We start from the raw sequence: 25,869 nt of genomic DNA on the forward strand, positions 1-25,869 counted from the left end.
CAACATGTGAGTTTATACATTCAGTAAAAGTCGGGCCGCCCCGCATTTACGGTCAGGAAAACAAGTCGAGGTGCAGAGGAATGTTGAAATGTGTGCAGTCGTGATTGTAAACACACACACCAGCTGCTTTACCAGGTCGACCAGTTCAGCGGCATGTTAACACAAATATCTAATCAGACCTGGTGAAGATGACTTGCAAACGGCTGGGCAAGTTTATTTGTACTATAGCACGTTTCATATAGAAGACCAATTAAAGTACTTTACATAAAGGGATTACAGCGGGGTGCAGAAAGCAGTAAGTGCATTAAAAACTAAAAAAGTTGAAGTTCAAACTGAGCAGCATGAGGAATAAATGAGATTTAAGGCAAGGTAAGTTTATAAAGTGCATTTAAAGCTGTTGACCAACACACTGCACAAAAACCCCACAAAGGCCCGCACAATATAAAGAACAAAGTCAACTAATGCACATCAGGAAAGGCTAAAGAAGGCTTATTTAGCTACCTTTTACACATGTCCAGGGTAGGAGCAGTCCTGATATGAGGGGGGAGGCTGTTCCACAGTTTGGGGGCAGTAACCACAAAGGAACGACCTCCCCGGGGGCTCAACCTATACCTGGGGACCACCAAAGGTCTTTGGCCAGAGGACGTCAAGGATCTATGTGGAGTATAATGTTATAAAAGTTCTGCTAAGTGAAAGAGGGCTAAACTAGGAAGTGATGTATAAACAAACTCTTTAAATCAGTCCTCAGTTTGATGGGGAGCCTGTGTAAAGAAGCAAGGACCAGGATGATGTGCCTGTTAAAAGACAGGGTTGTAAGCTGGGAAACCTCACATCCACCACCAGACTGGCTACCTCTGGTGTCCCCCAGGGTCAATCCTGGGCCTGTGCAATGTTTAATCTACATGCTCCCCCTCTGCAGTATCCTCCAAAGTGATGGCATCAGTTTTCATTCATATGCTGATGATACTCAAATATACCTCCAAACCTCCCCTGACACTCATCTGGCTCTCTCCCGGGCCACTAGTTGCCTCAGTGACACCCGGATGAGCCAAAACTCTCCAGTTAAAAGGCCGTAAGACTGAGGCCATCCTCATCAGCACCCTCCACAAGACCAAACAAGCTGGGATTTCCCACATCAGTTTCAATAACCAGTCCATCCCTCTGTCCTCACTTGTCACCAGCCTTGGTGTCAAGTTTGACTCATTCACTGCCCACATTAAGACGATCTGCCAAACCTCCTTTTACCACCTGAGGAACGTCTCCAAACTCAAACCATCACTCTCCAAATAGGATGCTGAAAGACTGGTCCACACCTTCATCACATCTTGCCTCGACTACTGTTCTTTCTACTGTCAGGACTCCCCTCCAAAACCGTCCAGAGGCTGCAGTATGTCCAGAACAGTGCTGCCCGGTCCTCACCAAAACCTGGAACTCTCACCACATCACTCCGGTCCTCCATTCCCTTCACTGGCTCCCAGTCAACCAGGTGGTCTAAAAAGCCATCAACCACTCTGGCCAAACCTACTTCCAAGACCTTCTCTCCCCACAATCCACATCTCAGTCGCTCAGGTCTGGCAGCCAGAACCTTCTCATTGGTCCCCGGATCAGGCTTCAGCCATGGGTGACCGTGCCTTCTCCTCCCTGAGGCCTCGGCTGTGGAATCAGCTACCTGAATCAATCAGGATGTCAGACTCCCCTGATGCCTTCAAAACCAGCTTAAAGACCCACTTGTTCTGTGCTGCTTTTGACAAATACGCTTGTAGCCGACAGCCTCTATTGGTTTTTATGTTCATGGGATGTCCCTCAGCAGTTTAAGCCTGGCAGCATAACTGAGGGATGGCTAGACACCCCCCTGTTAGATTTATCTAAAAGCAAGGTTTTAAGCCTGATCTTAAAGCTAGAGAGGGTGTCTACCACCCAAACCCAAACTGGGACATGGTTCCATAAGAAAGGGTCCTGATAGCTGAAGGCTCTTCCTCCCATTGTACTCTTAGAGACTCTGGGAACCACAAGTAAACCTGCAGTCTGAGAGCAAAGTTCTCTGTTGGGAATATGGAACTATGAGACCTTTGATATACAATGGAGCCTGGTCATGGAGAGCTTTAAATGTAAGGAGAAGAATTTTAAATTCTATTCTAGATTTAATGGAGAGAATTAAGTGGGGCTAGAACGGGAGAAAAATGATCTCCCTGCAGAACCCTCGCTGCAGCATTTTGGTTCAGCTGGAGACTTTTCAGGGCATATTTGGGACAGAACAATAAGGAGGAATATCAGTAATCCAATCTGGAAGTAACAAAAGCATGGACTAGTTCTTCTGCCCTCATTTTAGCAAAAATTACATAAGTGGACGGAGGCTGTTCTTTTATCTGTGGTTTCAAATGAGTGAAAGAACAAAGATTTTAAAAGGATTCAGAAATCTGGAAAACTATCCATCATGACCTTTTTAGAAGGTGAAAACCAAGTCTGGCTGCTGAGAAGAGAATTATGAAGAAATGAGGATGGATCAGGAGCTTTGCTCAGCTGTGTACATCTACTCTGGAAGTGGATTTATTTTCAACCTGTCGGCTAAAACAAGTCATATTCAGTCATCACATCTAGTCTGACTTGTGTGTCCTTCTTCAAGCTGCAGGTTGTTACATAACACATGACGCGTCTTAAAGAAGAGCTGTTTGACAAAGCAAACAGAACCATTCTTTAATCGGTGTTTCTCAGTGCAGCCTCTTCTCTGGCTGCTAAAATAACCAAGCAGCAGGTATGAGATGCTGGTATGTTGACAGAACAGCATGCTTGCTCTCTTCATGCAACTACAGTTGAAATTTCTGACCAGTTTCTGTTGATAGACATCACACATGTCATGAAACGGAGCATGAACACATCTATGCCTCTGCCATGTGAGCCGTCATCTTCATGCCACCTGATCTGATACGAGCTGATCTCTTAAACTACACATGATGAGAGATTCCAGTTTGACTTAGAAACTTCTGCTGCCTGTGTGAGATACAGTGATACCAGAATCACTCAGGCTTTTTGTTTGTGAGTGGACACATGAAAATGATCTAAGTAAATTCCCTGATTATCTGCATATTCCACACAGACAGGGGAAGGAGAAAAAAGGGAAAACAGCAATGGATACTTTCAGCTGGTTTGACTGGTCTGACGAGAAAAGGGAGGGCAGGAGGCGGCGAGAAGCAGCGAGGAGGGTTCAGAGGAGGCAGCACCCTGCTGCAATTAGAAATAACATATAAGAGGAAAGATAGGAGCAGAGGCGGAAGTAAAGAGGCTGGTTTCAGAGCACAGGTCCTCATGTTCTTTAGTAATGAAGTTTGGTGAAACACACTTTGCTGCACTTCTGCACAACAGGATTACTGAACGTGTGAGATTAACTCTGGCGACGTGATCTGACACTCATCTACCTCACCAGGTCAGTGTGGGCATTTACAGCCGCTACAGTCAGTCACTCTTCTCTTCATTGTTAGAAAAACCTCTCTGCTGCTGGTCGGTTCTGTTCGCGCCTTAAAGAAAGCAGAAAATGTTCCCTTCTAACTCGGTTCAGATGGTTGTGGTGTTGTTTTTAAGGGCGTACTGTTGTTTAATTTTAGACCTGAAGCTCCCAGCCTGGTCAAAAGCAGGTACAATGAGAAGTTAGACGTGACATTTCAAAACAGTGACAGTGGCATTAAAGATGAACCCTTTGAGGCCTAATTTTTAGACCTCTGCTCAACAATTGCATCTCCATAATGAAAGAAGTCAATCAACCACATCCACAAGGTATATTTAAATACACTTGGAGTCATAGTAAAAGGAGATCTTTTTAAAAGATGTCTACATATCAGCAGATGTGTTGCAGGTCATGAATAAATTCAGATGGCACATAGCACAAATTAAAAAAAGTTTCAGGCTTGCCTAAAAAACAGACCTTCAGGGTTAATATGAATATCCTAAATGTGTTAAAGGAATATAAATCCACAAAATTTTACAAACTTCAGCTGCTTGTGTGCTGACCAAAACCAGAAAGACCAAAGTGAGAGTCTGTGTGTTTTGAAGTTATTTTATTAGTTTTTAATGCTTTTAATGGTTTCAGCCCAAATCATTGATCAGGCTTGCTTTTAGTTTATGAACCTGCAGAGCCCTCTGCTCCTCAGTGGCTATATAGAGCTGGGATGGGGACACACGTTTTGTAACTTGTACGTCCATATTTGAAACTGACAAGTATAAATCAAATCTACAGATTAATTCTACAAGTTGGAAAATACAAGATAATTTTTCAACTTTAAAACATTTTTTTGCTTTCTCAAGAACAGACTTGTGTTTTCTGGCTTTATCTGTACCCTAACAAATAAAACATGTACAGATGACTAAACTCATGTCCCTATCCAAGCTCCATACAGCTAATCTTTTACTTAACCCTAAAACTGAGACCAAGACTTCTAGTTATTATGGTCCTCTTTTATAGAGCAGCCTTCCTGGGGAGCTGAAGGCCAGTGTTGACCTTTTTTAAATACTTACCTTTTTAGTTAAACTTTTAATTAAATAACGTTTATTTTAATGCAATATTTACAGACAGTGATGGTCGTTGCTGTTTCAGCCTGTTTTTTTATGTCGGAAAGCAGTTTGACTTACAAATCTGCAAAGAGATTTATAAACCAAGTTTGCTTGGTTGATCCCTTGCAATGACGCAGCTGTAGTTCAGCATATCTACAATATGTGACTATTATCTCTGCACAGGTCACCTCTGATAAAGTGAAGCAGGCTTAAGTGCAGACAGTTCAGGAGAGGTCTCCAAAATGGACATTATGGCACAGTTTGGCCACTAAATGTTTCCCAGTTGAGGGACATCTGTTTTTAAAGGTTAAGGTCGTGTTGCTCATTTCAGAACAGGAAAAACCTCATGATCATTCCAAAAACCTGCACACTGAATAAGCAGGGAAGTTGTGTTTCATCATGACACAGCAGTAAATTCCTGCAGCTTGTTCCTGCTCTGGTAAACTCGGGTATCAGTGAAGGCATCCTAATTTATTTATTTATTTATTTTTACAGCTGCTGTTGGGCTTTTGGGAATCAGCTTCCAGCTCGCTCCTCTGACACCATCCTTCCATCATGAGCGATGAAATGAACAGGAGCAGGGCTGAGGGAACCAGACCAGCCCCCAACGTCAAACCCAAACCCAACCAGAACGAGACAAACAGCAAGGATGAGCACAGAAAGAAGGAGAAGCCCGCAAAGGTGAGGAGATCGAGGAGCACCGACTCTGAGAGGCCAGAGAGAGGGAGGAGGAGAGAGCGGGACAGGCGGCAGGGGGAGAGGAGCCACCGGGGGAGGAGTGAGGAGACCCGGAGACGGGACAGAAAAGAAGGTGAAAGCGACTGGAAGAAGAAGCCTGCGGTGGATGATGTGGAGGACACTGAGTGCGCCGTGTGCTTCTGCTCCTATGACAACGTCTTCAAGACCCCGAAGCTGCTGGCGTGCGGGCACACCTTCTGCCTGGAGTGTCTGGCTCGCATCAACGTCACCTCCCCTGAGATGAAGACGCTGTCCTGCCCCGTGTGCCGCGAGCTGACGGGGTTGCCCCACGGCCGAGACCTGCCCCGCCTGGACAACAACCTGGACATCATCAGCAAGCTCCCGGCGGACATGCAGCGGGCCCTGTCCGTCCGCTTCAAGCGCAGCAAGGGCAAGCTGGTGCTGAAGAACCCCCCTCCCAACAGCCCCACCAAGCCCAACATCCTCTCCTTGCCCAAGAAGAGCCAGGATGCTCACGCGCCAGGAGAGGTGGGAGTCAGCCTGGGCATGATGGAGCAGGGGCTCGCCTCGGCCACGGTGGTGGACGTGGGCCAACCTCCAAACAGAGTAGGAGGTCGCCTGCGCAGATTATTCCGCTCGGACCGGTGCTACTACGCCGTGGTGGCGTCCATCATCACCATCACCGTACTGCTTATGCTGGTGGGGATTCTGGCCTTTGTGATCGTACCTAACGTGACCCTTCACAACGGTCCTTTCAGCCCACCCAACCACGCAGAACACGACGAATCCAGCTCAGAGACACACCCCTGAAGCGGCCTGCAGACCAAATGAAGGGAGAGTGGTGACTCAAAGCCACTGTGACGGGTTTGCCGCTGTATTTACTCTCATGTGTTATGGTGGAGGAAGAACACTGAAGCTGTGAGTGATGAAATGAAGGAAAACAGGGTCTGCAGCATTTTAAACACAAGACTGTGAGGGAATGAAGGAGTACTGTGAACAAATATTAACAAGCCTAACTGGTGATTAAAGTTATCTGGATTTCTTCAGATTGATCTCATCCTCCAATTCAGGGTTTTAGTTCTTTTTCATTGTTTATACTCCAAACCCCTTGTACAAATAGAAGTTTATATTTGTAAATATATAATTGATTTATTTCTGATATTCATTAAATAAAGCCATTTTTGTCATTCTTTGTAATATCTCTACGGCTTTCATGTGAACCTGACTACTTTTGTTTTTAACTGCTCTGAAAGTGTCCCGTGTTCATGGTGGCCTGCAGCCTCTTCGGACACATGACACCCTCTAGTGGAGCAAACACACCTGATAACAGGATGGCTGGAGTCATGTCTTTCAGGCTGACAAGCCGGTTTGACACCATGCCATTGGGCTTGTTGATGCAGGGAGGATGATGTGAACAACAGGCTGTGGAAATGTCAACGAGATCAGTGAAAATCTCTATTGAGGTCACCTAATCCAGGATCAGTCCAAAAACAGAAGGTTTTCTTTACAGGTGGATACAAGAGCCATGGCAAACAGAAAGTAGGCCTTCTTTATTTCAAATTTAAATCATCTCCTGCATCAACAAACTGCTTCTCTAAGAACATGGCTGATGTCTTTGCCTTGGTATGGTGTATGCAGTAATGATGGACTGGTTCTGCAGTTTGGTTTAGTTTTTACATCTTTTTCACACTTGGCAGCCACTTTAACAGGTCCACCTTCTAGCATCGGGCTGGACCACTTTTTCCTCCAGAACTGCTTCAATTCTTCGTGTAATAGACTGAAGAAGGTGATGAAAACATTCCTCAGAAACGCTGATCCATATTAACAAGGCAGCATCACACAGTTGCTGCATCCATGATGAGAATCTCCCGTTCTACAAACCAAAGATGTGAGATTGGATTTGTTATGTTTTTGATTGAGCTGAGACCCAAAATGCTAACCCAGAAAGAATACCTTGACAAAACTTTGAGGGGGTGAGCAAAGTGTTTACTCCTCAGACAATATGAGGAGAATGACCAAGGTCATCAGGGGAATCAACAAGAAAGGCTAAAGCAGGCAGCGGTTCTGGGCGACCAGATGATCAACATGAAGGTCAGCGACCATCTGGCACTGAATGAGTGTGACACAGGTCCTTCAATACTGAAGAGGATGATGATGACACAATGGAGATCTGGTGGCTGTGGAGGCCGTTGGAGTCCAGTGAACTCATCGTCATGTTCTAGAAAGCAGGTGGAGATGATCTGAGCTTTGTGACATGGTGCATTATCCTGCTGGAAGTAGCATCAGAAGATGCTCCACTGTGGTCATAAAGGGATGGACATGGTCAGCAACAATACTCAGGTAGGCTGTGCTGGTTAAACCAGGCCATGTTGGTACTAAGGGGGCCAAAGTGGGCCAAGAAAATCTCCCCCCACCATTACACCAGCAGCAGCCTGAAGCTTTGATCCAAGGCAGGATGGATCCGTGTTTTCATGATGTTTCCAGCAGATTCTGAGCCGAGCATCTGAATGTGGAGCTGAAACACAGACTCATCAGACCAGCAACGTTTCTCCATCTTCTATTGTCTACTGTTGGTGAGTGTGTGTGTGTGTGAATTGTAGCCTCAGTTTCCTGTTCTTAGCTGACAGGAGGCACCCGGTGTGTCTTCTGCTGCTGTAGTCCATCTGCTTCAAGGCTGGACGTGTTGTGTTCAGAGATGCTGTTCTGCAGACCTTAGATGGAGCCAGTGCTTATTTTACTTCCTGTTGTCTTTCTATCATCTCCAACCAGTCTGCCCATTCTCCTCTGACCTCTGGTATCAACCAGACATTCTGGTCCAGACAACTGCAGCTCACTGGATATTTTCTCTTCTTCAGACCATTCTCTGGAAACCCTGGAGATGGTTGTGTGTGAAAATCCAAGTAAATACCCAGACTAACAACCATGCCACGTTCAAAGTCACTTAAATCTAATTTCTTCCACATTGTGATGCTATTTGTGTTGGTGGGTGGACCTGATGAAGTGAGCAGTGGTTGGAGGAAAAAAGTTAATGACCAACATTATGAGTCATAAAGGATAAAAGTTTTTTCTGAACGTATGAATGTGATGAGGCTTTCAAATAGCAGCTGTGTAGCAGAGTTTCATTTCATGAGTCAGTTTGCCAATGTGACAGAAACTCTTTATCCTCTTTATTTCTGTGTGAGAAAGAAGGAAAACAATTTGCAATGCAAAAACGCTTCCTGAAAAAGCTGGTTGTAAAAAAAACACCAAATGTGCAGCTGTTGTAAAAGCAGATTTTATCCTCACACTTCACTGAATGTTTGTGTTTCTTTAAACGCACAGTCATGCACTCATATTTCATACTTTATATTAACGATATATATACATTTAAATTGGTGTTATTTGCAGATGGTATAAATATATTTTGTTCGGGGGGGGGGGGGGTTGTGTTACACAATCTGCTGAGGACGATTAAAAGTGAAATATGCAAACTGAAAATGTGGTTTGACAGCAATAAATTGTCATTAAACTTAAGTAAAACTAAATTCATGTTATTCAGTAATAGCAACATGAACACACAAGTACAGATACGCGGAGATGGAGTGGACATTAAAAGAGTACATGAAAACAAATTTCTCAGGGTAAAAATTGATGAAAAAAACAAACTGGAAGTCGCATATAAAACATTTACAAAGCAAACTGTCAAAAAGTATTTCTGTTCTAAGTAAAGTAAAACACAGTCTGGACCACAAATCCCTCCACATTCTCTCCTGCTCACTGATTTCACCATATTTACATTACTGTGCAGACATTTGGGGTAATACTTATAACTGTACTACACAACCACTGTCCATACTGCAGAAGAGAGCTATAAGAATAATTCATAAAGCTGGTTACAGAGACCACACAAATTCACTCTTTATAAAATCTGAAACATTAAAATTTACAGATCTGGTTCATTTTCAAACAGCCCAGGTACGAAGCCACACAATCTACTTCCTGAAAATATTCAAATATTGTTTTTTTTACCATAGATGGGAGTTTAATCTGAGGGGAGAACTTATTTTAAAACATCATTTTTCATGTACAACATGAAAAAGTTTTTGTGTTTCCGTTTGTGGAGTGAGGTTGTGAACCAGGTTGGGGGAGGAGCTCAAGCGTGTCCAAGCATGATCCAGTTTAAAAGGTGGTACAAACACATGGTTCTTACACGGTGCAGGTAAGAAGAAAGGCTTTAACAGACAATGTTCCAATAAATAAGTCATATATATATATGTATATATATATACATATATATAGGATGCTCTGGTTCCCCAGCACCTGACGCAGACCTTGTTTGACCGGGCGACGTCTGAGCCGGTATGTCTCGTGTTCCCTTGTCTCTCATCATATGAGGTAGGCCTTACCTAAGGACCCACACTAGGTGTTGGTAATTGCCCCGGCCGGGGACATGTTGGGTTTATATATTATTGTTTGTTGTATTGTTTTAATGTTATGTATTTATTCATGTTTTGTTTTGGTCCTGTTTTTTTTTTTAGTTTACTCTTTTGTGTTACTTGCACATGTTCGAAATAAAAAAAAACGATGAAATAATGTGGTATGTTCTTCCCACTATAAAAAATAAGAGACTCATTCTGCCTCTTATTAACTGAATACCAAAATTGATTAATTTGTGGGTTTTTGCTGTTAAATTTCAGATAAGATTTTTCAGATATAAGCTTGCGCTTGTGTTTGAAACAAGAATATCTGCCTTAGAGAGCAGAAAGTGGAGTTTATGTGGGTAAATTATTATTCCACTGTTGTTTAATATCATAAATTCTTGAAATAAGACTAATATCACACAAGCTAGTTAAATATAAATGATGCAAAACCCAACAATATATCTTGTATCTTCTTGTATGTATCCTCTTAACCCAACTAAAAGTAAAGCTGATCGTTAAGTAAATAAGTTTTATTCATATAGGACATTCCTCAGACGAAAGGCTGATGGTGCTGCCCCTACAGATGCTGCCAAGCTGATTGACCTCTCCACCACAGACTGATAGAAGATGCTACATCTTGGCACAGACATTGAATGATCCTAGCTTCCTTGACCCTAGAGGCACCTTCAAGGACCAAACATACTTTCTGCTTATTTAAGGTTTTAGTTATATTTTTATATCCATGATTAGGTTTGAAGTTGTTCAAAGATCTGATGTGAAAAAAGCGAAAGAAAATCATATATCACAATTTTATAACACTTTTATGAGAAGTACCATTTTTGTTCTTAAGGGTAAAAAATGTAAGTTTTTTTCAAAAGTACCTCAAGGGTTAAGAAACAGAGTCTGCTCTGTCCTTTTTTGTGGAAGCTTCTGTGTTGCATAACCAATCTAGCCAGTTGTCCTGAACTCCAAGCTGTATTGTATACAACTTGTATTCCTCCACCTCTTCTCCTCAGATATAAACAGTGTTTGTTTTCTCCTGTTCCTCCTGAAGTCAACAATCATCTCTTTAATTTTGTGTCTTCATGATGAAGTGATTGTTTCTGCACCGTCTCACAATCTGACTGACAAGTACTCTGTACTCAGCTTCTTGTCACTCATACACACCAGAGTAATCAGAGTATTATATATATATATATATATATATATATATATATATATATATATATATATATATATATATATATATATATATATATATAATATACTTACTTACTTACTTTGTTCGATTTGTTCTTTAACTAACCTTACCTGAGGTCCCACACCACTTCTATTTTTCTTGTTAGAAATCTCCACCATTTTGGATGTAGGGCATCACTGCTTCGCAGTTTTCTGATCTTCTCAGAGATTCTCTGCTGGGCTCAGATCCAAACTCTGCTTTCCTTTCTGGGAAAAGGTCCTGGAGTCTTTGGACCCACTCCATAAGACTGCTGAACATCTTCAAGCCCCAGGCTGTCAGGATGCTGAACTATCCAACACCTCCCCCGCCTGCCTCCCACCGCTGGATCCCTCATCACACACAACATCATTGCCTCAGCCACTAAACTCAGACTCAGTATTTCATCTGCTGCTGACCATCTTTGCATTGTTACACTTTACTCCAATCTATAAATCATCCATTATTTCAACTGCTGTCCACATTGACTGAAACTGTGCTAATACAGAGCAGCATTTCTGCTCTCCTGTCTCCGGTGGATGAAGCAAACTGACAATAAGAGTCTTTAAATCTTGAATCTCTTGGCTGCGTCACTGCAGGAATTTCTCCCATGTTTTGATTTTTCTCCCCAACTTGAGACCCAGAGTTCACTCTTCTTTGCTTCATATTTTTCTGAATCCACCTTCATCCTAATTTGTCTTCCAGCCACTGTGGAAGAAAAATCTCCCCAGTGATGCTTCCATTAGCATTTTGACTGTAGGAATGGAATTAATGAGGCTTGGTTTCCACTTCAAGCTGATGATAAAAGAAAGAAAGAGAAAAAAAAGTTCTGTCTTTCTTTAATCAGATGTGTGTTTTTCAGTGGGGGGGACTGCTGATAAAACAGAACTAACAGGCCTGTCGGTTACCCTTCCAAACAAGGCCGTTCACCCTGATTCACCCTGGGTTTGGCAGCCAGGTCCAGGAAGTCTGCTGGTGGCTCTAGACTTCTTACATGTGTGGATAGTACAAAGCTAAATCATACAGAAATGTTTATTTTTCATATCTGCAGCTCAACACAAACCTGTTTAACTGGTGTGTCTGGTGAAGGTCTGTGTATATATATCTAAATACAATATTTCAGTCTTTTTTGTAAAGGAAAAAAAAAAAAAAAAAAGCAGTCCATCAACTCTTTACCTTGTAACTGAGAACTGTGTAAAGACTGATAAGAAAAAAATGACCAGAAACCATCTTATCTAAGTCTGAAACACATTTTGGAAGCTTGATAAGGTCAGAAAACCGTAAAACTGTCTGTTAAAAGAACCGGTCCTGCTTTCTAAATTCAGTGTGAGCAGCAGAATCTGCAGTATAAACAACCCCAGTTCCAAAAACTATTGTAAAATGTAAACAAAAACAGAAGGCAATGCCCTCCATATCTCATCAAGCCAGCAGAACAGAAACAACAGATCAGATGTTCGAACTGAGACATTTTACCGGTTCATGGAAAATATGAGCTGATGGTGAATCTGTGAAAAGTTGCAACAGGAGCAACAAAAGGCTGGAAAAGTAAGTGGTACAAATCAAAAAACAACTGGAAGAGCATTTGATAACTAATCACAGGTCAGTAACATGACTGGGTATAAAAGGAGCATTTCAGAGAGGCAGAGTCTCTCAGAGGAAAAGATGGACAGAGCTTCACCAACCTGAGACAGATTGGCTCTAAACATTGTGGAAGAATTTCAGAAAAATGTTCCTCAATATAAAATTGTGAAGACTGAAGATCCCATCATTGTGTAATATCATTAAAAGATTCAAGCAATTAGGAGGAATCTCTGTGCGCATGGGACAAGACTGAAGGTCAGACTGGATGCTGGTGATCTTCTGCATTAAAAGCAGACATCATTCTCTACTGGAAATCCCTGCATGGACTCAGGAAGACTTCCAGAAATCTCTGTCTGTGAACACAGCTCACCCTGAAACACAGATGCAGGGTCTGATTCTTACTTATGTCACTCTGTGTATATCTAGCTGATGATTCTTAGTTACATCAGAGTCTGTCGCCATGTACTGGATGTTCTAGCTGAAGGACACACTGGGTCAGATGAGTTCTATTAAAACACAAGTTTTAAACATATTGGAGCTACATCAGTTCAGAATGTAACCGAGTATTACACACAAAGCTAAACTTCAGCCTGGAACTACTTCTTACATACGTGTTGCATCAGATTCACAATCAGCTCCTACTTTTCATGAAATGGTAAAATGTCTCGGTTTCTGTTCTACTGGGAATAAAATATGAGTTGGTGAGATTTATGAATCACTGAATTTTGTTTTTATTTGCATTTTACACAACTTGTTTGGATTCGTGGTTGCGCTGTCAATTTTTTTTTAAATGTATTCTACCAAATTAACCAGTAACCAGCTGAGAAGTCACTGCATTAATGGACATGCTGAACTGATGTCTGACCATCAGCAATCTGACGGATCCTTCCTGAATCTGTTTGTTGTTCATCTGGACAGAGAGACAAGGTGCAAAGTGGAAAAATAAGTACACATTCTTTTATTTATCCATCTAATTACAGCATTCGGTTGATTTGAAATTGTTTGGGTTTTAAATGTCTTTAGTAGAAACTTTGAGGGAAAGAACTGAAGTGTTAGAAACAACCATGTTTTTATTTCTTCTTATTGCTCTTCATTCATTTTAGCCTGAAATGGGGGGAAATGTCTGACAGCAACAGGCTGATGTACCACCAGGTTAAAGTCCGGATACTGCGTGAAAGCCAATAAACGCTGTGAGATCTGCGTGGGTTTTTGGCGCCCAGTCCTTGGAGGGTCAGTCGAGTCTGTCCTGAGTCACCTCCTGTCCAGAGCTGCGGTTGTCCTGCGAGGACATGTGCACTTGTCCATTTGTCTGAAAGAGGACATTGAAGATGATTTTGCATCAGATTTGGTTTCCTAGATCATGTAAATGAAACGTCTCTTGTGGCTCACCTGACGTCCTCCTGCTGGCGCAGCAGATGCGGCAGATGTTGCGCATCATCAGTGCTGCTGCTGCTGGGTCTACAAAGTTTCAGAAATAGGACTTTGGACACCAGATAGGTCAAAGCTAAGCAGGAGTTCTTCAGCTTGGACCAGCCGGTCGGGTTTTGGCCTGAGTGTTCCGTCAGACGCGGAGATGTCACGGACAGCTTCAGGACTCCGGGTGGGAGCTTCTCCGCGGCCAGAATGGAGATCATCTCACAGATGTGCGCGGCCTGGCTTTTGTATTCTATCATGTGAATTATTTTGGAACACTTATCTCTTCCGAGCAGAGCAGATTTTAGTCCGCGCGCCAGCCTGTTTTGGATAGGGGGCGCTGGGTGGGGTGTCGGGTTCCACGCGGATGGGCAAAGTTTGGGGTGACGTAATTTATTATTTTTCCTGTAATCTTCTTCTCTGGACATGTCATCGCCCACTCTATCCCATCGACAAGCCACAGCGAGTCTTTGAATTGACGCCACGCGCTCTCTGTGGGGGGACAACGTCCACGCAGACGCCTGGTTGGATCCGGTGCGCTCAGCCGACGGGTCGCGCTGCGCCGTGCCGCCCAGTCCGAGGCTGTACACGGCGCTGGAAGGCCGCTTGGTCGGCGGGTTCCTGGCCCAGATATTCCCCCGACAGCGGAGGACAGCAGACAGGGCAGAGGCCGAGGGGGTCGAAGCCATTCCGACCGAAAGCGTCCACGGGTCTCCCGAGTCCTTCCTGTCCAACTTCTGCAGCCGGTCACATAACCAGGCCTGGAAAGGTTAATCTGCGAGTGGACGAGGGTGGGGGGACCTCCACCATACTGGCCTCTGTAGTCGCATTGGGGTCAAGGTGGGAGTGTCTTTAAGTGAAGAAAGTTATATCACTGTAAAAATAACACATTAAAACAAGTCAAACTATAAAACTATATATAAAACTAACTAACTAACTAACTAACTAACTAACTAACTATATATATATATATATATATATATATATATATATATATATGTGTGTGTGTGTGTGTGTGTGTGTGTGTGTGTGTGTGTGTGTGTGTGTGTGTGCGTGAAACAAAAAATGAATGAATGCACGAATGAATGAATGCACGTTTATTTCGGTCCATCAAATTAAAATAATAATAACAGTTTCAATCAAATTACTTATGTTGTCTCTTACATTGCATTTAAGACCGAAAGGGTTTAGGCTGAAGATAAACTTATTTTGCCTAACCCTGTACAATATAACCATCACAAAGTTTCTGCATTAAATTAAACTAGTAAGTATTATAATTAAGAAAAAAAAAAAGAAAAAAAAATATAAAGAAAAATACAAGAAAGAGGGAGAAAAAAAGCGAACACATTAGAAACACAAGAGGGGGAAAAAAAAGAAATAACAAAAATACAAAATACAGTAGAGAATTACAAGGATGCCCCACATCATTTGGGTCAAAGCCCTTCCTATGCTCTATTCATACCCGAGCATATTTCCTAAGGATGTCAATTTTTATCTGCTTTTTAAATGCCGACAGTTTTACTTTCTTTTAACTTACTGTCCAGGTCATTCCATAATGTGACCCCCCTGACAGAGAGACTACTACTTTTTTTATTGGTTCTGGCCTTTTTTTTTTTAAAGTACCCAATTCCCCTGAGGCTATATTGACTCTCTCGATGTTCAAACTTCTTCTGAATACATGGTGGGAGATTACAATTATATACCTTGTACATAAATACCAGCGTATTGAAATCAACAATATCATAAAATTTTAGGAAGCTTACATTAACAAACAGTGAAGCAGTTGGTGCATAAAAATCTGCATAATTCAAGATTCTTATAACCTTCTTTTGAAGCAAGAAAATGGGGTCAACATTTACCTTGTAATTATTTCCCCATATTTCCACACCATAGCTCAGATATGGAAGAACGAGAGAGTTATACAATAAACAAAGCGACTTATGTCCTAATATTGATCTCATTTTCCCTATTATGCCTATATTTTTTGCCAATTTAGATTTAATGATATTGATATGTGGCTTCCAACTGAGTTTTTCATCTATCATAATTCCTAAAAACTTATTTGTTTGCACACGTTCAATTACTTTATTGTTTATTTTGATATTTATCCTCTGGTCTATTTTTCTATTTCCAAAAATAATATATTTAGTTTTAGCTAAATTCATAGAAAGTTTGTTGCAATCAAACCACCTCTTCAAGACCGTTAGTTCTTTTTCCATTAAGTCCATTAGCTTTTCCAGGTTCTTGCCAGAGCAATAAAGACTTGTATCATCAGCGTATAATATACAATTTACATTTTTCAAGATGTCACACAGGTCATTTATATACATAATAAATAGTTTTGGTCCTAGTATGGAACCTTGTGGGACTCCATGAGTAATGGATTCTTTTTTAGAGTTAACATTTCTAATATGCACAAACTGGTTTCTGCCGCTGAGGTAACTCTCCAGCCACTTGTAAGCAAGACCCCTAACACCGAATCTTTGAATCTTTTTTAAAAGAAGTGTATGATCTATTGTGTCAAAGGCCTTGCTTAAATCAATAAAAACACCAATCGTGTATTCTCTATTATCAATAGCAGTTGTAATATCATCCACAAGAGCCATAACTGCCATCATAGTTGATCTTTTTGAGCGAAACCCGAACTGATTATCAACTAACGGGCAGTATTTTTCGATAAAGTTGTCAAGCCTGGTTAAAAACAATTTTTCCAAGATTTTTGAAAACTGGGACAGAATGGAAATAGGCCTATAGTTGGTAAATATATTGTGCTAAACTTAATTGATTTCAGTAATTCAACTTAAAAAGGAAACAAATACATACATATAGACTCGTTACTCCTGGGATATTTCAAAGCATTTATTCTTTATACTTTTGAGGATTTCAGCTTACTGATTATTAAAACCCAAAAATAAAAATCTCAGAAAATTTGAATGTAACATGAAATCAATAAAAAAAAAGGGACTGTGAATTCAGAAGTGACCACCTGAAGAGTATGGTCCTGCATATGGACTCAGTACTTGGTCTGAGCCCCTTCTGCATGGATTCCTGCCTCGATGCGGCGTGGCATGGGTGCGATCGGCCTGTGGCCCTGTTGGGGTGGAATGGAAGGCTTCAGCTCTTCTGAGTTGCTCGGTCTCATGTGTTTCATCTTTCTCTTGGCAATGCTCCATAGATTTTCTATGGGGTTCAGGTCAAGAGAGTTTGCTGGCCAGTCCAGCACAGTAATCCCTTGGTCATTGAACTAGGTTCTGGTTTTTGTTGCAGTGTGGCCAGGTGCCAAGTCCTGCTGGAGAAAAAATCAGCATCTCCAAAAAGTTTTTCTGCTGAAGGAAGCATGAAGTGCTCTAGAACCTCCTGGTAGATGCTGCATGGACTCTGAATTTAATAAAGCCCAGTGGACCAACACCAGATGACATGGCTTCCACACCTGCACTTTAAGGGTCTTGGATTGTTGCCTCTCCAATCTTCCTCCAGACTCTGGGACCTGGATTTCCACATGAGATGCAGAATTTGCCTCATCAGAAAACAGCATTTTGGACCACTGATCAGCAGACCAGTTAATTTATTCTTTAGTCCAGCTTGTGAAGCTCCCTCACATTTCTGAACTGCCTTTTCCGGACCATCCTCTCCAGCTGCTTCATCCCTGCTGGTTGTTCCACCTTTTTCTTCTACACTTTTTCTTCCACTCAGCTTTTTATTGATGTGCTTTGATGCAGCACTTTGAGAGCTTCTTCTGCAATCACCTTTTGAGGCTTTCCTTCCTTGTGGAGGGAATCAGTGATGGTTTTCTGCTCAACCGTCAGGTCAGCAACCTTCCCCATGATGGTGGATTCTACTGAAATAGACTGAAAGACCATCTGATTAGAGTGTGGTGCTTAGAGAACCTTTTCACACTGTTCTAAGTTTCTGAGATTTAGATTTTTGAGTTTTCATAAGCTGTAAGCCAATAATCATCAAAATAACAAATAAATGCTTTAAGTTTCTCATGAGTTTATGTAACACATTAGTTTACCTTTCTAAGATGAAATACCAGAATAAACTAAATTTTGCACAATATTCTAATTTTTTTTTAGTTTCACAAGCACACACACACACACACACACACACACACACACACACACATAGATAGATAGATTTTACCATGTCCACCTGTTCATTTGCTGGTTATCTCCAAACACACAACAAGTCCAGCCTTGAAGCAGATGGGCTACAGCAGCAGAAGACACACCGGGTGCCTCCTGTCAGCTAAGAACAGGAAACTGAGGCTACAATTCACACACACTCACCAACACTGGACAATAAAAGATGGAGAAACATTGCTGGTCTCATGAGTCTGGATTTCAGCTCCACATTCAGATGCTAGACTCAGAATCTGCTGGAAACATCATGAAAACATGGATCCATCCTGCCTTGGATCAACGCTTCAGGCTGCTGCTGGTGTAATGGTGGGGGGATGATATCTTAGACCACTTTGGTCCCCTTTGTACCAATGTGGCCTTGTTTAGCCACCGTGACCTGATTACACCATCACAGAACCCTGATCCAACCTCAAACCATCACAGAACCAGACTTTTGGACTGGTTTCTTACAACAATCTGGATTTTCTTTGTTCTATTTATTCCAACAAAGGTCTGATGTGCTGATTGGTCTGATCACAGTCCAGGTCTACACTGTGTGGTGGTTCATCCCCTTTGAGTCCAGAGAAGTTGACTCTGGGACTCTGGACCAGGTTAGCATGCAGCTTCTTCTCTGCTCAGTAAAGTCTGAAGTGGCATCTGTGAATGTAACTCTGTACTGTAGAACTGGTGAAGGTTTCCAGTTATCCTTGTTCATGTGGTTCTATCAGCTGGTGATGATGATGGTTCTGGATTCAGGTCCATATAGATCCCAGTAACTCCTGAACAGGAAGTCTGGTTCTGCTCCTTGTCTCTCTGGCTTGAATGTTGGTCCTTAAAGGATCTCAGTCTGTTATGTTTGACTACAACTCGCAGAGATGAGGGGATGCACCTGGTCACTAACTGCTTCCATCCATGTTGCTTCCTCTACACACACAGCTGAGTTACCCCAGTGAGTGAGATGGGATTACTGGACTAGACACACTAGCAGCTCTCCTCTCAGGATGTACTTGTTGGCTGCCAGGTATGAATTTAGTACCTTAGAAAATAAACACTGAGAATGTGTTAATTTATTTGTTAAATTAATTAAGAACCTAAAGTTTTTATGTCATGGTTGCAAGAACTTACATATTAATCACAATTTATACTTTAACTGCAGGTTTTGTATTTTGTTGAAGCAATTTAGCAGAAAAAATATTCAGCTCATTTCATTTTTATGGCTCAAATAAAACAAAATATTTAGTCATCACTAGATCAGAGTTGTAAGAGCTGAGGCTGAAAGGATTCATCAGCTTTGGAGAAAGAGGATGATGAGCAGTCTGGCCAAAACTCCTCTTCCACCTGTTTTAGGATCCTTTCTAGTATCGTTCATCCTTTGTGCCTCCAGTTGCTCATCCTCTTCAGAGAGATGCTCACTCCACCAGCACCGATGGAACTGCACATCTTCCTAAACTCTCCCCCGTCTCTCTCCTGACCTCAGCCCTTCCTTCCTTCGTTTTCCTTAGTTAGCTTCTGATCTTGCTACACTATCCTATGGTAACCTTCACCTGAGTGGGGAACTAAAACCATTTCAAAAGAGGAACCACAACCACCTTTCTCAGCCTCTGGCATCAGGATATGCCTCCTGCTTCCTCATTTTGACTAAACCTGTTCTTAAATCAGTACATTTATTTCATTATTGTCCCAAAAACGCATGTTTCATTAGTCATAGTCACATAATTACATGCAAGCAGAAGTAATCGACCATCGTCGGCACTGTTATGATCACCATGTTTTATACCTGTACTTCTTATATGGCTTTGGATAGTCACCACATAATTACCCAGATCTGTTAGACTTGTTCTCCTGTTCCTTCACACACTGAAATTCCTCCAGATTAACCTTTTACAGTTCACGCTGAGAAACAAGTGAGAGAAAAATGTTTCTTTTCAAGAATATTAAGATTTTTTCTCTTTTGGCAAAAGGTCGAGATAAAAGTTAATAAAGTTAGTAAAAGTGAAATGGTCAAAATTTACAACAGCACTGGGATTACAAACAATTTCTCTGGGTATTACAGGCACAAACCAACTGGTAGAAATGACTCAGGCATGTTTCTTTAAATATAATTCATCATATGGTCTCTGACCTGCTCTGCCATACCAAACGGTAGCACCGGACCCTAAAGGTTAATTAAATGGTTTTTATGCTATTCTCGACTGTAGAGGGAGAAATATGCTAATCTCCTCTGATCTTTCTGTGAGGAACATTGTTTTTAAAGCGTCTCATGCTATAATCTCACACTGGAGTTAACCAGCCAGCAGTGAGGGATCAGCTGAGATAAGCTCTACTTCTCCTAACGTCAGGTGAGGGGGTGAGATCAAAATGACGTCACCTGACTGCTTTTACATCAAACTCATGTTAAGAATTATGTTCCAGCTTGAATCCTGAATACTTTGAATGAATGAATGAATGAATACTTTATTTATTTCGGTTTAAAAACAAAAAATAAGTATATAAAATTACATTTTCTCAAAAGAATTAATCAGACAGCAACCGAAAAAGGAATAGGCTGAAGCCCCAGGGCTTATTTTTGCCTATCCTGTACTATCATAGAAATAATTCACAATAAGACATCAAAAATAAAAAACAACAACAATCTAATTCAATCAATTTCATTGTAACCTTTGATAATTTTTTATTTTAAAGTCTTCTTGAAAACTAACATAGAGTTACACATCTTAATGTCATCATTTAATCCATTCCATAATTTTGCACCCAAAACTGACACACATCTGTACTTAAGATTAGTTCTAGCTTTATATGTTTCAAACATTAACAACCCCCTTAAGTTATAAATCCCCTGCCTTAGCTTAAACATTTTTTGAATACAGTCAGGAATTGTCTTTTTTACCACTCGAAACATTATTTCTAATGTTTTTAGATATACAATGTCCAAAAATTTTATTGTTTTTGATTTAATAAAAAGCTGATTTGTAGAATGATGGTATCCAACCTCATTTATTATCCTAATAGCCCTTTTCTGCAATTTAAATATTGGATCTAAGTTTGTTTTATATACATTTCCCCAAATTTCAGCACAATACGTCATATAAGGCATCACAAGTGTACAGTATAGCAAATGGAGGCAAGTTTTATTCAATAAATCTCTTGTTTTGTAAAGAATAACAATAGACTTAGATAATTTCTGTTTTACATATTTTATGTGGGGCTTCCAACAAACTGTATCATCTATTATTATACCCAAAAACTTAGTTTCATATACTCTTTCAATTGCCACATTGTTTAAATTTAGTTTTATTTCAATATTAATCCTTTTACCACCAAACAACATAAATTTGGTTTTACTTTCATTTAATGATAGCTTATTTAAAGCAAACCAGTTATTTAACTTGGTCAATTCTATTTCTACAGTTTTCAACAACTTCTTAATGTTTCCTCCAGAACAAAACAAATTGGTATCATCAGCGAACATAACATATCTTAGTCTATCGCTTACAAATATCATTTACATAGAGTATAAATAATTTTGGTCCCAATACTGATCCTTGTGGTACTCCACAAATTATGTGTTTAAGATGAGATTTAATATCATTAATATTCACATACTGAAGCCTATTACTTAAGTAACTTCTTAACCAAAGTTGTGCTGTACCTCTTATACCACACCGTTCACATTTCTGTAGAAGTAAAGAGTGATCAATTGTATCAAAAGCTTTACGTAAATCAATAAACACACCTACTCCAAACTGCTTATTATCCAAGGCTGTTGCAATATTTTCCACAAATTCCATCACCGCTAATGATGTTGAACGCTGTCTCCTGAACCCATACTGATGGTCATTCAATAAATCATATTTTTCAATAAAGGAATCTAATCTCTTTACAAACAATTTTTCAAGAATTTTAGAAAATTGAGGCAGCAAAGAAACTGGTCTATAATTTGACACCAATTGCTTATCTCCATTTTTATAGATTGGGATCACTTTTGCTATTTTCATCTTATCTGGAAAGATACCTGTTTGAAAAGATCTGTTACAAATATATGTTAATGGCTCAAGGACACAAAAAATAACCTCTTTTATAAGTGACATATTAAGCTCATTACAATCAGTAGATGTTTTACTCTTAAATTCTTTTACTACTTCTAAAATGTCACTTTCACAAACTCCCCCAAGAAACATTGTATTACAACTATTGAAAGTTAATTTAAAGGTTTCATTTATTCCACCAATTTGGGGAATCTCTTTTGCTAAATTAGGACCTACATTAACAAAGTAATTGTTGAACTCATTCACCAAGTTTTCTTTATCACCATTGTCACCTTTTACAATGCTTGTTGGTAAGCACCTATCATTACGATTTTTGATAACCTTATTCAATACACTCCAAGTAGCCTTTATGTTCATTTTATATTTTTGAAGCAATTGTTCAAAATACATCTTCTTTTGACATCGCATTATAGATGTCAATCTATTTTTATATTTTTTATAATTATCCTCCTTTTCCTGTGTTCGATGCTTTAAAAACTCCCTATATAGCTTGTTTTTCTTTTTACAAGCCTTCTCCAATCCCTTTGTTATCCAAGGTTTTCTCCTCTTTTTAGAATTTTGAATAAACTTCTTCACTGGACAGTATCTGTCATAAATTGTCAGAAACGTATCCAAAAATGCATTGTAAGCATCATTAGGATCTTCTACATAAACTTCCTGCCAATCATGATTTGCCAATCCCATTTTAAGAGCTGCAATTGCTTCTGGTGTCTTCACTCTACTTGAATAATAAGTCTGAGTTTTCTCTGGAAAACTAAGCTTATTGCTCCTTTCAAGAACTGCAAAAACAGGCAAATGATCACTTATATCTGTCCCCAACAATCCACTTTTTATCTTCCCTTTAGTTATATTAGCAAAAATATTATCAATCAGAGTAGCACTGTCCTTAGTTATCCTGCTAGGCTTTAAGATCAGTGGATAGAAACCAAAACTGAACATAGTATCAATAAATTCTGCAGTTTTCTTGTGCTCATTTGACTTTAACAGGTCAATGTTAAAGTCACCACAAACAAAAATCACCTTGTCTCTCTGTTTTTCAAGTATTTCCAAAATCTTTGTATTAAAATAATCAATGCAGGATCCTGGTGTGCGATAAATGCAGCTTATTATTATATTTTTGTCTCTCTCCACTTGAATTTCAATGGTCAAACATTCCATCAGATTATCAATTACAGCTGTCATATTATTGATAACTTTGCATTTAAAACCCGAAACTACAAATATAGCAACACCCCCTCCCCTTTTGTTCACTCTATTTTGAGAGTACATCTCATATCCCTCTAGTTCATCCTCCAGCTCTTTATCGTTTCTCAACCATGTTTCTGTAATTGCTACAACAGTAAACCTTTCTTGGAACTGATTAAGATAATCTTTGATTTTAGCAAAATTACTAATAAGACTTCTACTATTGAAGTGGATCAATGAAAAACCCTTCTTTATAGTATTTAATTCTTCCTCAGAATAATATTCACAGGTCAAATTAACCCTCTGATATAAGTGAATGTCAGGATCAATACCATTTTCTAGGTCATAAAATCTGTGATCTTGAAAATCAAAGGATTCTAACTTTGCATGTTCACACATTCTCATGCTCAATTATTATTTCCCACATGCATCACACTTATCATATCCTACTAAGAAACAAAAAAGAAGGACATTTCTCTTCAAATTCCTAGGTTTTTCATTTATATCTATCAAGGTCCTTGATATCTCTGACAGCAATGACTTTGGCCTGTTCTGGCGTACCATTGAGTCGTATGAATACCTTACAGTTCCTTGTCCAGGTGTCTTGAATGTGCTTTTCTTTCTTCAAGAGTCTTGCCTGCCGTGCAATTTCAGCGTTTCTCTTTGTGAGATGCTCATTTACATATACACCTGTTCCCTTCAGTTTCTTTGCAAACTTGAGCACCTCAATCTTATGTTTTCTGTTCACCAATTTGATTATGATGGTTGGTCTCTTGCTCTGTTTTTGTGGGATAGTGTGACAAGCAACTATATTATTACTATCCAAGGGGATGTCTTTGTCATTGAAGAATTTAACGATTTGCTGTTCAAGTAAAAGTTTTTCACCTCTTGGTGCATCCTCCCCCTCCTTGTCACCTGCTGTGATTCTTGCATAAGAGTAGTGTTTTGTCTCCAGGCCAGATATCACCAGGTCATCCATTCTAGTATACTGTTCCAGATCTTCTACTCTTCTCTCCAGCTCTTCAATCTTCTGGTCTTTTTCTTTTATCACAACCTTCAGTTGTCTGATTTCATCAATTAAATCCAGTAGGCCCACCTGTTGTTTTACCACTTTGCTCAACTCTTCTGACATGAAGTTAAGGGACTTTTTAACTTCTTCCATATCTTCTGCTAACTTCTTAGTTGCCATGTTTCTTTTTTTTTTTTTTTTTTTTTTTTTTTTTATCAATAGAAATTTGTAGCAAAAGTTCAGTTCCTTATACAGGCCTTTAAGGTTCCAAGTAATCCAGAGATGTTGTCTGCAGAGCACGTCATAAAAAAAAAAACACTCACAACTTCAAAAATATAAAAAAATAACCCTGCAAAATGGATCAAAACTTCTTTGTGTAGTTAGAAAACTTAACTAGTCTCTCGGATGTTAAGTTATTTCCATGATATTCAACAGATTGTTAGGGCTTGTTAGAGCTCAACAGCACAGAGCTTCTAACCAGCAGCCATCTTCCAATCCTTCCAATCCTGATCAGTTTATACATATTATAGATTATTAATGCTCCAATTTTACATTTTACTTTTAATTGACAGCACAAGGAGGAGGATAGAGAAGGATAGAAGGAGGCAGCAGATGGAAAAAAAGGAAAGAGTTTCCACCTACATATTCAGCTGTGGATTCCACAGTAATGTAGCTTAACTAATAACTTTTATTCTGCATGTTGGTGCTTGTGTGGATATAGAGTTCTTTTTAAGTGGCTGAATCAAACCACACATTTTTGGTTCTTATTTCAGAATGAAGAATAGTTTTGTTTCTAAAAAGGTTCACATTGGGCCATATTCACCAATATCTTCTTCTGAATCTTTTTAAATTTGTTGCACTTAAGAAGTTTCTTTTTACAAAAACTCTCCATCAATTGCACAAAAAACACCAATTTCTCCAAAAGTTGAAAGGACGTGTCAGGTGGCCCTTTGCAGGTAAATGTCTGAAAATGTCCATAAAGGGTCGAGACTGACGGCCGTGTGCAGACAGACAGAGGGGGGATAAATAATCCCACCGCGGTCCTGGTCCAGGACACTGACACTGACACGGGTCAGGCAACTGATCGCTGTGTGTGAGCCCCACTGATCAAGTCAAGTTTGCATTTCTAAATGAAAAATTTAATATTTCATCCATATTGAAGCAGATTAGGCATAGAATACCATTAAAGTATTTCCCTCTACTATTTAAAAACACTTCACCTAAAATCGGATCCAGCTGATACGAGCTGTGACTGACAGATAACAGGAACTTTAACACTGAGGCTCAGCACAAATGTTTTCATCAGGCTCTCACCACTCAACAAACTTCTACATCCAGTCAAAGAGGAACCGGGAAGCAACACTCAGTAACTAACCAGTACAAGTAATCTATAAATTCATTTTAGAGAAAGGCTGCTAGAGCTTAACCAGACTGATCAATCTGCAGCAGACAAAAACCGAACAAGCTGAACTCCTGACAGTACAAATGTAGCTGTGTCGTACTACATTCAGTAAGGATGAGCCGGACTGAGTTTAATCCAGCTGCAAAGCGCCTCCAGAAGCCTGGAGGGACACGTGCACCTGTGGTTGCTACCTTGCTAGGTCTCGTCTCATTGCTGGAACCATCCAAGCTGCAGGAAGTGGTTGATTCTTGCAGT

The 25,869-nt window shown here is 40.2% G+C and overlaps 2 protein-coding genes and 1 long non-coding RNA gene across 3 annotated transcripts; 2 read left to right on the forward strand and 1 right to left on the reverse strand.

Annotated features, from left to right (window-relative positions):
* Positions 1 to 1,177: 1,177 nt before the first annotated feature.
* Positions 1,178 to 17,941, forward strand: LOC121642067. The gene is made up of 3 exons (XR_006010827.1): positions 1,178 to 1,188; positions 16,302 to 16,307; positions 17,433 to 17,941. It is a non-coding gene; the product is annotated as an uncharacterized LOC121642067 (long non-coding RNA).
* Positions 3,240 to 6,428, forward strand: rnf183 (ring finger protein 183). The gene is made up of 2 exons (XM_041988540.1): positions 3,240 to 3,421; positions 5,038 to 6,428. The coding sequence occupies exon 2, from the start codon at positions 5,098 to 5,100 to the stop codon at positions 6,049 to 6,051; it is 954 nt and encodes a 317-aa protein (XP_041844474.1). The 5' UTR covers positions 3,240 to 3,421; positions 5,038 to 5,097; the 3' UTR covers positions 6,052 to 6,428.
* Positions 13,163 to 14,686, reverse strand: LOC121642066. Its single transcript, XM_041988541.1, has 2 exons — positions 13,828 to 14,686; positions 13,163 to 13,747 (listed from the first exon to the last, which is right to left on the reverse strand). Exons 1-2 carry the CDS (start codon positions 14,538 to 14,540, stop codon positions 13,690 to 13,692), a joined length of 771 nt encoding a protein of 256 aa, XP_041844475.1. The 5' UTR covers positions 14,541 to 14,686; the 3' UTR covers positions 13,163 to 13,689.
* Positions 17,942 to 25,869: the final 7,928 nt, after the last annotated feature.

The sequence above is a fragment of the Melanotaenia boesemani genome, chromosome 6 (genome assembly GCF_017639745.1).
Source record: "Melanotaenia boesemani isolate fMelBoe1 chromosome 6, fMelBoe1.pri, whole genome shotgun sequence".
Classification (NCBI taxonomy): Eukaryota; Metazoa; Chordata; class Actinopteri; order Atheriniformes; family Melanotaeniidae; genus Melanotaenia; species Melanotaenia boesemani.

Excerpts from the sequence above, each read along its gene's own strand:
- rnf183 (XM_041988540.1), top strand. The coding sequence starts at position 5,098 with ATGAGCGATGAAATGAACAGGAGCAGGGCTGAGGGAACCAGACCAGCC.
- LOC121642066 (XM_041988541.1), bottom strand. The coding sequence starts at position 14,540 with ATGGCTTCGACCCCCTCGGCCTCTGCCCTGTCTGCTGTCCTCCGCTGT. Across the intron at positions 13,748-13,827 it reads CGCCAGCAGGAGGACGTCAG|ACAAATGGACAAGTGCACAT; the intron begins GTGAGCCACAAG and ends GTCCTCTTTCAG.